At 45.0% G+C, this 15045-nt stretch overlaps 1 protein-coding gene across 2 annotated transcripts in view; it reads left to right on the top strand.

Moving 5' to 3' along the window:
- FNDC3B (fibronectin type III domain containing 3B) overlaps nucleotides 1-15045 on the top strand; it is a 406030-nt gene that overhangs the window by 380814 nt on the left and 10171 nt on the right. For both annotated transcript variants that reach the window (XM_006890351.1, XM_006890350.1), the window contains 2 exons: nucleotides 833-1045; nucleotides 14809-14975. In XM_006890351.1, the coding sequence (XP_006890413.1) occupies nucleotides 833-1045; nucleotides 14809-14975 (380 nt within the window). The remainder of the gene's footprint in view (nucleotides 1-832; nucleotides 1046-14808; nucleotides 14976-15045) is intronic.

The raw sequence follows: 15045 nt of genomic DNA, 5'->3' as shown, positions 1-15045 counted from the left end.
TTTATTACCCATAAAACTATGCAGCCCCTAAGCATCCAGTTAAGATCTTTTAACGTGAGGCTGACATCACCGCTGACACTCTTAGCTGTGGTTTAGACTGTGAGGGGAGGTTGCTGAGAGGGAGAGGAGGAGAAATGCCCTCTAAGTGTTGAAGTTTCTGTGTCCTTGCTTTGAGCTCTGAAGAAAATGCTCATTCGCTTATTTATGCTCTACCCCTACCTACTTCCAAAACCAATTTTAGGATACCTAAGGGTGATTAGAACAAAACGGAAAGACATTTTTTCAGGATGCTTTCCATCAGACAACAAAGCTTTATTTTGTTTTAATTTTAAAACTGAGGGATACCTTGCAAACCTGGGCGCGGTGGCAAGAGGAGAAAGAAAAAAATGAAAAAAGTCACCTGTCATGTGTGGCCCAGGCCTGTTGGTCTGGAGTTGGGTTCACTACTTTTTATTTAAAATGTTGCAGGTGGCCAGAGATTAAATAGCTGAGATTTATATTAAGAATTTAAATGCAGTCCTTACAGCAGCTGACTGGTCAGTTACTGCTATAGGTTGATAATTACTCTTCTCATGTCATTGTTTTTTTTAAAAAAAAAACAAATTTCATTGTTTCATTTTACATGTGAGAATTTATATTCATTCTTTTACGCCTCTGGGATATTTAGTGTTCGTCTTTTGCAGAATAATGGTTTGATGGTTATAATTATTAAATGTCTTAAATACTAAAAAAAATGTTGCAGGTGAGACATCTTCTGTGGCATGTTTCTCTGAATGAAGAATTACTCTGCTTAACCCTGCATCCTCTGTTTTGTTTTGTTTTGTCCCCCCAGGATCAGAATTCAAGCTGTAAATGAAATTGGAGCCGGACCATTTAGTCAGTTTATCAAGGCAAAAACTCGGCCGTTACCCCCTCTGCCTCCGAGGCTAGAATGTGCTGCCGCCGGTCCTCAGAGCCTGAAGCTCAAGTGGGGAGACAGCAGCCCCAAGACGCATGCCGCTGACGACATGGTGTACACGCTGCAGCTGGAGGACAGGAACAAGAGGTGAGAGGGCGAGACCCCACGGCTCTGTGGCTGCCTCCCTGAGCCAGGTGTGGCTTGTTCTTCCGGCCTCTGAACTCCTTCTCGTGGAACAGCGCCTGTGGACATGAGCCCTGTATTTAATACCCACAGTTGTGCCCCCACCCCCCATCCTTAACAGATTTCTAAGCTAAGTGTTCTTTCTAATGACCCTCAACGTAATTGAGTATTGTTGGCTTCCCCCGCCCCCTTTTCACAAAGCCAGATAATGAAGAGAATTACCTCGAAGAAAATTGTCGCATTCAGATCTGCACTGTGTAATAATGTTGTATTAGTCACAAATGCACAGGAAAATAAGCCTAGAGATGTTGCTTCTTTAAATATTCAGCATCCCTCAGGACAAACATGTTTACCAGTGTGAACGGCTGTGGGTGATGTCCAGATGGGGACTGTTCCCCGTGACTGTGGGCGATGCAGTGTCATTAGAGCAAATAGGAGTTTTGTTAGGAGCCTCTGCCCAGGAAACACTCTGGGCTGTAGGAATCAAAGCCAGTCTTTCACTTAGTGGTTTTTTTTTGCCCTAACTTCATTTCCTTTGAAGATGGCCTATCAGAGGACAGCCGCTGAACTGTGTTTAGCAATAATTTAGATGCAGAGCCCTTTGCTAGTGACAGAATGTCCTGTTCCCCAAAGTTCAAGTGGGAGAATTGGTGGAAGGGGGCGGGGCAGGCCGTAAAGCCCAGCACGCCTGATGGGACCACCTGTCGCCTCTACCTGTGGGTCCTACTGCAGGCTTAAAGTGTGTCTGCCTCCCATCATGGTCCTTCTGTTCCTTTCCAAGGCAGCCAGGTCTAGTTACGCACAGACCCAACCCATCGTCCACCCTCACGCTCGTGCTTTGATCCGTGTCCTGCAGGGGGTGTCCTGTTGTGTGGGAGGTGGCCTTCAGGGCAGACCAAAATTAAGAAAAAAAAAGAACAGACCTTTGCCCCTGGGAACATAGCACCTTACACGTCACGGGGACATTCAGCCCCAGGAGAACGTGGTGCAGTGGTTTTAAGGAGGAGACATCACCCATCTAGTGGCAAAGTTCAGGAAAGACTTTGTTGAAGGGTATTTGGACTTGACTTTAACTGCAGTGATTTGACTGATGGAGAGAAAAAAAAACACCACTATAGTTGAATTGGGAACAAATTTGAGTTTAATTCCTATTTTTACTCATCCCCGGCTTTGGAAGCAGGAGTGGCATCTACTTCTAAACAACCTGTCTCTGGAAACTCTGTGAACGTTGATAAGTGTCGAGAGTTGTAGAGGGGCCTCAGGCCTTTTGTTCATAGGGTCACTATGCGTCGTGCTCAACTCGAAGGCAATCAACAACGACAACATCCCCAGATTATTGAGGTTACTGTGCTGTGTGTCTTTTGGTCAGATTTCACAGGTCTCTTGTCTAACTGACGGGGAATTTCTCATTTGGAGAAAACAACTGGAAAGAACAGGCAGTTGTAGACTAACAGCTCCGTAGACCATCTTCTGCCTGTTCTCCTGGGCTCTCCGCTTTTGCTGGTGGAGAGAGTGCTTTAGAGAACACCATCTTGTCAGTACTGCCTTACGGTGCCCGGCGGCTGCCTCACAGTGGGGAGAGCAGACGCCTCCAGACATGCCCGGCCTGTCTTGCTGTGCTCCCCGCATGGGAGGCGCAGTGGATGGACAGGGTCTGTCCCCCCCCCCCGTGGGAGGGGCAGTGCATGGACAGGGTCTGTGCCCTCCCCATGGGAGGCGCAGTGCATGGACAGGGTGTGTACCCCCCACCCCACCCCGTGGGAGGCACAGTGGATAGACGGGGTCTGTGCACCCCCCCACCCCACCCCGTGGGAGGCACAGTGGATGGACGGGGTCTGTGCACCCCCCCCCGTGGGAGGCACAGTGCATGGACAGGGTTTGTGCCCCCCCCGTGGGAGGCGCAGTGGATGGACAGGGTTTCAGACAGTGGTGTGGTCTGATCCAGTTACAAGCTCCAGAGCCGTTCCTGGGTGCAGAACACCCCAGGGCACTTGGTCGCATGAGCATGTTATCATGAGACATTCCAACAGGCCAGAGAGAAAGCAGTGGGAGGTCTCGTAACCAGTGCACGCTGCTCTCCAAAGAAACACCCAAGGTCCACCTTGTTAATCACATCAGTGGCCGGCCTGAATTTTAAATGGCAATTTAAGAAAACTTACCATTAGGAACGATATTTTTCTTAATCTTATGAGCTAGAATCTAAATTTATCTTTTTTGTAAATTAGATTTGTCCTTGCTCTGAGAAAGTTATTAAAGTAATGGGAAAATAGAGCATAATAAATTCTCATTCTATTTGTAAAATAATTTTCTCAGGATTTAAAAGGATGAAGTTGCAGCCTAATTTTAGTTGGAAGATGACCTTCCTTAAGGTCTTGAACTGAACTCTTGTCGTGAGTGATCGATTCTGTTCAGCTGTCAACTTTGGATCTTGACTGAGGAGCAAGGGAGAGCAACTTGGCTTAGTCTTACCATAATACTCGTTACTGCGTTAGTGGTTGTCAGTTCTGCTCCCCTCAAGTTTTTATCAAGTTTTGGTCCTGGACTCTCAAAATGGGGAACATGTCTTAGTTCAGATCGGCAGCTAGCTGTCTGAAGTTGAATTTATATTGTTATTAAGAAACTCACACCCTAACGAGTCAGCAGTGGCCTTCCATCAGCTTCTGAGGCTGTGAACCTTAGTGAGGAGATTGCCCGTTTTCTCCTCAGGACTGGCTAGCGGGTCCTAACTTTCAATGTCATGCGAGGTTTTGGTCAGCAGCGACACACACCATAGACTAACCCCCCTCACTGCCTCATTGCCACTGTAGCTGTGTCGTTGCAGCTGTTGCCGTCTGGTTCACTGTGCCTCGTAGCGGCCCTGGCCTGCACGGCCCTCATGGTTTGTCATGTGCTGTCTCGTGACAGGCTGTGTCGGGCTGTCTTGTTGAGCATCTTTCTCTTCAGTGAGCATCGACCTTTCCCAGCATGACACCTTTTTCCAGAAAATAGCCCTTCCGACAACATGCCCAAAAGTATGTACAACAAAATTCCATCACCCTTGGGTCTGAGCACCCCAGGTGCACTTGCTCCAAGCAGGCTCACTTGTTCTTTCGGCAATCCATGGGTTAGTCAGTACTATTTTCCAACGCCATGATTCAGAGGTGTCCATTCTTCTTCCGTCAATTTTTGTCCAACTTGGAGAATCGTGAAGCAGTTCAAAATACCATAGCTTGGATCGAGCACACCTTAGTCTTTAAATTGATACCTTTGCTACCTGTGTATTGCTTTAGTGGTTTCTAACTGTGGCTCTTGGCAAAAACACACTTGTTTTATAGCATATACATTCATTTCATCGCTCCCTAAAAAGTTCTTACTGCACATGTGTCATAAAGAAATTATTTCTTCTCCTTGTAGCCAAGGGGAGAACCGAGGAAAAGTATAGTTGTGGTTTGTGAATATGGTTTGAACTACCTTTCTTCATCATCAGCTCTAAAAATCCTTCTTTTGCCGCAAACACTTCACTAATGCGTGGCTGTGGGTATTTGAAAGGAGGGCTGCACACGTCTAGGTTGAATGGCTCTCCTCACCTGCCGTGTGAGTAATCTCAGCCCTTAAATCCTCTGTAGCAGAAGCGCAATGAAAATGAATGAGTCTGAGCTGCATAATTGTCAGGTTAAAGAGTCGAGTGCATTATGGTCACTGAATTGTTCTTTTTCCTCACCTATAAAATAAAGAAATTAAACATGAAGGTAATTTCTGGTGTTCCTCCCATTTCTCCTTCCCTTTGCACTTCAAGCAGTGAGATTTTAGAGTCAAGTTAAATCCTTTACTGAAAGATGTCTCTTGTAAATGATTAGGACGCGTCATCTCTTTTTTTCATCATATTTTAGCATTTGCTTATGACAAGTCATAAATTTGGAAGAATTATACCATCCTCACTTAAGAGTTACTGTTTAATGTTTGAATTAGATTCTCCACCCTATTTCCTGAAACGTGAAGTTGAGCCCACTGTCCTGTTAAGAGATACTAAACTAGGGCATGTGCCTCTTACTAAAACCTGATTTGGAAAATTCCAATTCCTTGAGGATCCACACAGAAAGTTCTAGAAGTCTCTGTACCATCCTGAAATTTCTGTGTCAGGTTGACTGTAACTTCTCATAGAAAAAGCGAGAGTCTGAAGGGGGAGAAAGGACCTTTTGAATGTAAGAATCTTGCATTATGTTGCAGTATGTTCGAGCAGCAGTTCTTGTTCAGGAGACCATGACCTAGAAGGATTCTCCAAAGGCTTACAGGCAGCCAGGTCTTCACTCCGCTCCCCCTCCCTCTTACTCCATACTGTTCAAGGACCAAGAGAGTGACAGCAAAGTAGAAAATAAGGGAATTCTCAGCATTGGGCTGAGGTTTTCATGCCATGAGTATCAGTGTGGGCATCAGGATCGTCTAAAGATGATGGAGAAATCCTCTCTCGATGGACTTTCAGCTCAGTGTGAGCGCACTTGAGACATCTGTGATTTCGGCTCCCGTGCTCTGCCGAAAGGAAAGCTCCAGAGGAGAGAGGACGCTTTCTTAATAAGTTAAATAGATTTCTACTTAACATTCATTGAAGGACCTCTGGTAGCACAGTGGTTAAATCATCCATTCCCTGACCTAAAAGATTGGTGGTTCGAACCCAGCAGCTGCTCCACAGAAGAAAAGTGCGGCAGTCTGCTTCTCAAGGCTAAAGAGACCCTCCAGGAGCTTTTCTACTCCTTCCAAAGTGGCTGAGAGCTGGAGGCAGCTCATCAGCAGTGGATTTGGTCTGGGCGGATTATGTTCATTGAGGCAGCAAAATTCTATGAAACGCTTAAAGCTTTCCAATTAACAGGGTGATTCGTTAGAAGACTCCAGTCTTCCAGACCGGGTAGATGAGCTTTTGACTACGGGTTAGTGAGAGGAATAGTGTGTTGGGTCTGCCTGCCAGTAAATGCCACTTGCTAATCTCACTTCATGTGTGAGGTTTGAGTCCTTCATGTAAATAGAAGAGATTCCCAAAGGACATCATAACATGAATATCTTGCCTCAAGGTCAGTCGCCTTGGAATTCATCCAAATCACCTACAATTATTAGGAAAATTACTCTTTTTCTACGGTGATACTCATTTCCCTTGTATTCAGACTTTCAACTCAAACGTGTCCCAACCTAAAGGTCCTGTTTATATATTTAGTAGAGGATCAGAGTACTCCGTATTCAGAGTAATACATTTATCCCTAGTAGTCAGATTGTAATCATTCAATTAGCAGTTTGCACCATGTGCTAGCTCTTGTGAGCCAGGCAGCCTACTGTAAGAACTGGTTTTTCTGAAGTTGGATGGACTGACATGAAACAGCAAATGGGCATGACATTAAATTTTGTTTCATTTTAACAGAAAACAAAATTTAGGTTCGTTTGGCCTTAAAGTAATTAAGTCTGTTGTTTTTAACAGATCTCGCACCAGAAAATCTGAATGTCTTTGATTCCCGTGTTTGCAAGAAAATTATGTGCCCAGAGTAAACATTCACCTAATGCTGCATTAACCTAATACAGGGATCAGAAAAACAAGAGCAGCTTATGAGTTTTAGGATCGTAACTCCGCACTAACAATTTGGAAGATGCATTTGTCTGTGCTATTGAACTGAAATGTTATGCTGCCCTAACAGAATTTGAGTTGATGCTAATTCTCGTCATGACCTTAATGGGTCCATGTTCCCCGATAATTGCATACGGCACTGAGGCAAGGGCAGCAGTTACGGTTCCAGGAACGCAGTTATGGTTAATCTGTTGTTGAGGTTCTGCCCGTGTTTTTTAAAGCAAGGCTCTGGGAGAATTGGGCTTGGGGAGAAGACTATACTAGAGTGGGGCAGTTACCACTTGCTCTCCATTAACTCTGCCCTTGTGCTGTGACACTTTCACTTCAGCCAAAATAAAAAGGGACTTTATGATGATTGCAGCGTGATAGCCTGTTTGCTCTGGGAAAGGAAGGCTAAAAACAGTCTGTGTAGAGAAATACTGAAAGAATACACACCAGAAAAAGAAACTGATTGCTGTGGGATTGACAAAAGTTTTAGGTAAAGAGTTTTGTTTTCAACAATGTTTTTTAAAGATTTTAAAATACATGGGCATTAGGGAAGAGAAGTATGGCACACTGTGGGCTTGTGTAAGGAGTTGTGCTGCCAACCCAAAGGCAGGTGGTTTGAATCCACTAGCTGCTGCATGGGAGGGAGGTGGCACACTCCTCCCGTTCATCTTACGACCTCTGAAGACCCACTAAGGGGGCAGCTATGAGTCGGTCCCAGCCTGACAGCAGTGAGTTGAGTTTTGTTACTGTTGAGGGGGAAAGTGAATTTTCTCACTATAAACCCACTGTAAACTCTGAATTGAATATTACTGAATTAAATGAAACTAAATAGATAAATGGGGGCAAATTCAGGTTCAGCACCAGAAGAGACTCTCAGTATTGGTTTCCCTTCATTCTCTGAACCAGCCCCTGACTCACAGCATCCCTTTTGGGTGCCTGCATTGATCTGTTCACCCACTGGATTGTGATTGCAATTCTTGATGGAGTTACCAACTCTTGTGATCCAAGATCTGTTTTCCAGTTTCTAGGTGATTAAAGGCACATCCCTTGCCTTATCTAGAAGTCTGATTTCAGGGGCCAGTGCTAGATGAAGACTTTCCTTTTCAGCTCTGGGGCAAGGCCACTTCTAGCTTCTCTTCCTGAATCTCTAAGTGATATTTGTATGGCCTGACATAAGTCTTTCTCTCTGTGCCTCATCTGCTCTTACCTATTTTTCAAAAGTGATAGCTTTTAAAATACAGTTTATACAATTATGACCTCATTAACGTGAGAAAGACACCCTCTTCCCAAATGGAGTAGTCCTAAGCTTGGAGCTTTTGGGTGCCGCCCCTTCAGACACAGGGCCCTGTGAGTCCCGCCCTGTCCTGCTCTGTCCTCACAGGCTTCCCCACACCCGCTCTCTGTGACGCCCACCGTGTCACGCTGAGGCCAGCGTGTCACGCTGATGTGTAGAGGGCCTTCCTCACTTTCTGTAACCCTTCACCTTTCCCAGTAAGATGTCTTTTCCCAAAGACTGGCCCCTCGTGACAATATGTCCAGCGTTGTCCGCAGCACAACCCACCGCCTGTCTCTGAGGTCTGCCTGTAAGAATGGCAGAATGTTTACTCATCCCTTTCTTAGAATATAAACACCTTAAATACAGCAATGACGGATCATTTGGCTAAATACTGATGGGCTCATAAAATAGTTATCACCAGTACACACTTATATGCCTTTTTTAAAAAAGTATCTGAATGAAACAAATTACCAGCAATTGTTCTACAGCAGAAGTCAGAGTATGAGAAAAGCCAGAGTAGTTGAATTGATTATCCTTTCTAGAGACCTTATAAGACAGGGGAGAGCTACCCATAAGGTCTCCAGGAGTACAGATCTTTATGGAAGCAAACCACCACTTATTTCTCCTATGGGGGGTGGGAGGAGGGCTCGAACTGCCAACGTTTTCATTAGCAAGTGAGCAGTTAACCACTGTACCACTAGGTGTCCCCAGAGAGTAAAGGGACAGGGAAATTGGATTAAAGGACCATCTATCAGAGTTAAAAGGGTTGACCCCTGTGAAAGGTGTAACTAGTTTCACCGAGCAGCTTGTGCAGTAATTGTTAAAGGGGAGCCAAGGTTACTGTGTAAACGTTCCCTGAAAACATAAATGTTCTTTTCGAAATGTTTCGTAGTTTGTTTTAATATATAAAGGCAGCTGTGGGGCGTAGTCCGTAAGAGTTGGGTGGCTAATCCAAAGGCCACGTCTCAAATCCCGCAGCCGCTCTGAGGGCGACGGACGGGCCGTGTCCTCCCGTGCATTTCACAGCCTCGGGAACCCACCGCGTCAGCTCCCACGTGCTTTTCACTACATGGTCGTCAGGTTCTTTGTTTTGTTTTTGAGATGTGTTTATCTATCTCTCTCTATACATCCAGAGTACAATTTAAATGAAAAGGACTTTTTTACTTTTTTCTAGATCATTTCTACCTTTCCACAGCTGTTGACATTTCATTTAAAAAGCCTAAAAACTCAATATGAAGCAAAAACTGTTTCAAGATCCATTCTGAGCTGGGGATACAGGAGTAGGGACTTAACCTGTTAAGTGTTAGTCATTTTTTATTTTACAAAGCTCTTTCATGCCCTATCTGTAAGCATGGCCTCTGTCCCCAGCGTGGTAGTCCCTTAGGAAATGCACTTTCCCTGTGTTAGAGATCTTCCACATAATGCCTTCTGCTTCCATCTGCTGTTACAAAAATGACAGGACTCTTAGGTTCGCCGTGGAATGAGAGTATCCCGTACGCTCCTGTTTCAGCATGCCCGTTCTCAGCACCACTTCTGCAGAAGGGGGACTGCATCTCTCTGTTTCTGTCTCTCTCTTTCTCATGCACACACACACACACACACACACACTCACTCTCGCCTCTCATGGAGTGCAAGGAAATTGAGGGGAAAAAATGTAAAAAGCAATGGCCTGTCATTGTTAATGAATATAGTCATCCTGAATTTATTAGTGCCTGTTGATTTGTGACATTATGAAATGTGTTTTGAAAGATGGCATTTGTGGGTCTTTAGTAGATCTTAAGCCATTTCAGGTCAGCAGGTTAGATCATTGTAAACTGCTAATATTCACGAACTGCTGTCTGCCTGGGACAAGTGGTTTTGTGGGGTTCTGTGTTCCATGTTGCGCTGCTAACTGAAAGATCGGTGGTCCAAAGCTGTCAGCAGTTCCATGGGAACTTGAAACAGTCTCTTGAAACAACTTATATCCTCAGAACCCCATGGAACAGTGGAGTGTGGCTTAGCCATTAAGAGAATTGAGGTTCTGATAAAGGTCACATCCTAGTGAACATTGAAAGTATGACTGAAGTAAGAACAAGTGTTATTACAAATAAAAAATTCTTAGAATAGTCAAATATATAGAGATTAAGAGTTTACTAGTTATCAAAGGTGTGGGCGAGGGGGAAAACAGGAAAGTCACTGTTAGAAACAGTTTCTGTTTATGGTGATAGAGCATTTGTCAACAGGTATTGGTTATAACATAATTGCTGTCAATGAATTGTACGAGTGAAAAATTAGAATTGGCAAGAGTTATGCTATCTATATTTGACAGTATTAAATATCACATTGCTACCTGTTTGTAAAAAATCAGTGGAGGGTTACTGTAAGTGAAAACCTACTTGCTGACAGAGGTTGGCTTTTAAATCAGCTGCCAGTGAACCTGGGTGATACAGTGCTTAAACACTCAGCTGCTAACCCAAAGGTTGGTAGTTTGAAACCACCAGCCTCTCTGTAGGAGAAGGACAAGGCAGGCTGCATCCCTAACGATTACCCTCTTGGAGGCCCTGTGTTGGCACTTCTGTCCAGAGGCCACTGTGATTCAGAATCGACTCTGGGGCAGCCAGCCTTGTGCTAATTCTATCCCAAAAGGCTCTGGTTTACTTATTAATAAATTCTGACATTTTGATAGTCTTCTGACAAAAAGATTTAAAACAAAAATCTCTGTAAAACAAGATTTGATAAGTATGTTTACTCTCACAGAGCCGTTCTAGCCACGGGGAGTATTGGCCTCCAGACGCCTCTCGAGAGGCCACCGGGTGGCTCTGAAAAAAGATGTCTTCTGCTTCTTGAAATAATGGGCAATAATTGGAGGGTTGGGGTAAAAAAAGGAGGCTATTTCTTTTTATATTGGCTTATGTGCTTTTTGCTTTGCTTTGATTAGTCTTTGTGTCAGTGAGTAAGCAGAGAGTAACAGAAGTTAGTGTTGGTGTGTGGTGTTTTGTGCCATGGCCTACCAGAAGGAGATGAGGATGGAGACACTTACCTTGAGACTTCATCTTTCATATGCGTCACCCAGCTTGTTCCCTACCCCAGTGCCATGAGGGCACGGTGTGAGAGGTCATAGAACAGCTTCTGACAGCACCGGGGCGGGGGGCTGGTCCCAGGACGGGCCTCGTCTCAACACCGGCTTTCCGCCCAGCAGAGAAGGGAGCAGAGAGTTGAAGAAAGTATAATGACATGCAATTGAAACTATGATATATTGATTTCCGTGCTTTTGAATCCTTCCCATTTCCCATAATGTAAAATTGGCAGTTCTTTTCTACTCTTAACTCCTGTTAAATTCCTTCAGAAAAGACCTTTAATGTGAGAGATGTGCCAACTTTTTAATGGTGCCCTGACGCCCTGTCTGTCAGCACTCCCTGTGACCCACAGTCACGTCGCTGTGACGGGGAGTGCCCCCACAGCCCTTCTGAACTTGGACCTGTGTGTCTGCCTGGGGGCACTGACCCCAAGAGCAGAGGAGATTGACTGCTTTACGTGATCATTTGGCAAGAGTTTGGCATTGTTAAAGTTTTATTATAATAAGATGAAAACGCAAGCTTTGTGATCATCTCATTCTCCCCACTCCAAGGCTGCTCCACCAGAAAACCCAGAGCGTGTGACCCTGTGCGTTCTCCCTCCCATTACTGAGGGCTGGGGATTCAGAAGCCCTTGACACGGGAATTAGTTACCATCCGTCAGTCGTTCTCTTGGACACTGCACACACACACCCACAGTTCTTGCTGTGCCTTTTCCGGAGGGAGAGGCCAGTCCTACAGAAGAGTGAGGACTTCCATCAGAGCAGAAGGTAACTGATGGTTTGTGATCGGCTTGGACTGAAGGACTGTCCCCACGCTGGCTCTGGAGAGGCTGGAGGAAGAAGCTGCTCCCTCTCTCCTTACCCACTCCCTTCCCCATGGAGCCCCCTGCATTGCCTTCTTAACTTCCTGCCAGCCGCAGCTTCCTGGCTGCCTGCAGCCTCTGCCTGCAATCTTCCGTGAAGGCCTCTTTCCGAACCCTGAGAGCCACTCTTCTTAAAAGCAAATGCATCCTTTCATATAGATCTCAGTAACACCGTGCAGGAGTGGGTACAAATGGTCCAGTGGCAAAGTCCTTCCTTCTTTTTATTTTGTATTGATTGTTGTTGTTTGATGCCGTCGAGTCCTAGACGACTCATAGCGACCCTATGAACAAACAGCCTGAGCACTGTTCGTACATAGAGTTTCCGGAGGCAAGCCATTTCAGAAGTGGATGCCGCTCCTGCTTCCAGTACAATATTTTGTATTGATAAGCATACAAAATTCGTATACATTATGTTTCATTCGTATACATTATGTTTCACAGATTCCTTCACTCACTTTGTGTGTCTTCCCATCATTCCAGTACATTGTGTATTAGAAAATTGATGACCACTGACCCCTGCCCACTACTACCCTACCTTTTCAGGGCCCCACTGGAGCTTCCTGATTCCGTCTCAACACCCCTTCTCCACCCACCACTCTGTGACCTCATTTTCTTCTGACTTCCAGCTTGATTGTGTTTTTTAAAATAAAAAGAGAAATTCCACTTTAAGAGACTAGTGAAACCCTGCGATAAAAGAGCAAAACAGGAAGTTAAAGTAAGCACAGAGTAACTGGGCCAGAGGGATCTATTTTGACCTGTTTGATAATTTGGGCTGTTTACTGGCTTAGATTGCACCCCACATTAGGATGCAGAGTCTGCTTCAGTACATTTCTTTTTGAGTATTGCTGCCACGCATGTAATTAAATCAAGGCACACTGTGTATTCAGCTTATTTTCAAAGGAAATAGTCTGCTGAAAGGGTCGCAGGGCCAGAAAGTAGGTCTAGTCCAAGCCCCTTGAAAGACTGAGCTTCATTGTAACTTTCTAATCAAGATGTAACACATTTACTTCTTAAACCAGAACTTCCATTTGGTGATATAATTAAGGGCACTTACTCCTGTTAGAGATTCCGGACCAGGTGAAGCTGGGTTAATAAATAGCTGTTTGCCTCTGACATTAGTGAGGGCATCTTCATTAAGGTGTTATGTGTCAAGCGCACTCAGTCGGTTGCCATGGCATTTGTGGGTTTCAACCTGGACTCTGGTTTTCCATGAAATTAATAATGTTCAGCCTTCAGAAAAAAAAAAAAAACCAAAACATTTCCTTCCACAGAAAAGCAGAAGGAACATTAAGTGGGTGGCATGATTAGGCTGAGGAACTCCGTAGTGAATGCTGGTGTACAAATGGATATTTTAGATAAGTATTTTGATTGTGTGGCAGGATGGGTGAGAAATACTGACACGAGATTTACAGAAGGGTATTTCTTTCCGTTTGCTTTTCCCTCCTCTCCCAGGAAGCCACTGGGGAGAGCATTAACGTGATTAGGTTCCAGAGCAGACAGACAACAGTGGTTCAGAGGCAGAATCAGAAAGGGGGTCACCAGCTGACCTGAGCAGGGAAGAGAACTGGGGTGGTGTTAACTGTTATGTATTACTGAAGCAGAATGGAGTTAGAACTGTCACTCCTGAAGGTTTTCAGAGGTTGTGAATCACACCAGAAGAGATTGCATATCATTCTCAGGTGGAGTAACTTCTGGGTTTGAATTACCAGCCTTTGGTTAGGCAGTGGACACAAGAGCGCCATGCATTTCCAGAGGGACTGTTCTGTAGTACTTGGCAACGTTGCCATTCTGCTTCAGAATGCCCTGGGCACGAGAAGGACCAGCTATCTCCCAGGCTTGATAATCTTTGAATCTACAGTGCCAAGCACATAGCAGATGTTCAGTGAACGTTTGCTAAATGAATGCATAAATTCTGCTTTCCCTTTAGGCCAAACTGGCCTAAGAATCAGACATTTTTTCGGTTGTGATTCCTTCAGTGGCCAAATTCCAATTAACTGAAGAGAATCGATTGTCCTCAGCTGTTGTAACCAAGCCCTGAAAACGGGGAGAACTGGCCTGTGTGGGAACAAGGCAGCACAGTTAGATGAAGTAATCTAGGGATTCTCGAGGGGTCGCTGCACCAGCAAGACTGAAATTCTAAATCTACTGCAGATCCTGGAAAACTTACAGGAAGTTACTTATGAGGTGTTACAGTTAACAGAAGACAACGAATAATTGAGTTTCACTATGAAAATGTTGACTTTCTCAAGACCCGAGGAAACAGAAGGGCTTATTTTCTTTTTCTAACCTGATGCTTCCTAGCCTACATCCTACAGAAATACTAGGCAGAGACGTGTGCAAATGCAGCTGGTATCACCTGGAAGACTAGGGGCTTCCCGTCCCCACTGCCATTTTCTGTTCCGATTAACCAAATTGTTGATTCTGAACACAGGACTATATTTTATTTCCTTTCACATATTTTAAGATCTATAATAACAGATATATCTTAAGAGCTCTGAAATCTTGGCCTCTTTAATCCCTTGGGAAGATGGATAAGGGTTAAAATTTTCTGAAAAGAACTTCCTGTTAAATGATACACAGAGTTTGGGTAAACGCTTCGTTTCTGAGGTGCATAATTGACTAACTTCACCGCCTGACACACAGCAGCAGGTAGGTTAACACTGTCAGGTTGCTCAGAGTTGTTTTTTTTATTACATTAAAACATGAACAACTGATGGTCCTCGCACCGAGGCCACAATGAAAGGACTCACACTCTGCGTTGCTGTGTGTTTCCGTTTGTATTTTCCATCTGTGTGAACATGCACCGGACCTTAACCCTAACCCAGCAGCTGCCCAGTCCCGTCCCTCCCCCGGGACAAGTGTTGACCAAGTGGCCTAATCGACACCACAGGTTTTCATCAGAAAGAATTCCTTGTCATCGTGGAAAGTGCAAATGGCTAATGGGGTCCGTTCTTCCTCTAGGTTCATTTCCATCTACAGAGGACCCAGCCACACCTACAAGGTCCAGAGGCTGACTGAGTTCACGTGCTACTCCTTCAGAATCCAGGCAGCCAGCGAGGCCGGCGAAGGGCCCTTCTCAGAAACCTACACCTTCAGCACATCCAAGAGTGTGCCCCCTGCCATCAAAGGTGTGTGGTCAGCGAGCTTTCCTATGGGGGGGGGTGGAGTTTCTGCAAGCGTACGAGGCTCAGATCTAGC

The sequence above is a fragment of the Elephantulus edwardii genome, unplaced genomic scaffold (assembly GCF_000299155.1).
Source record: "Elephantulus edwardii isolate Elephantulus edwardi_28Jun2011 unplaced genomic scaffold, EleEdw1.0 scaffold00088, whole genome shotgun sequence".
Lineage (NCBI taxonomy): Eukaryota > Metazoa > Chordata > Mammalia > Macroscelidea > Macroscelididae > Elephantulus > Elephantulus edwardii.
This window is presented reverse-complemented; position numbering and strand designations above follow the sequence as displayed.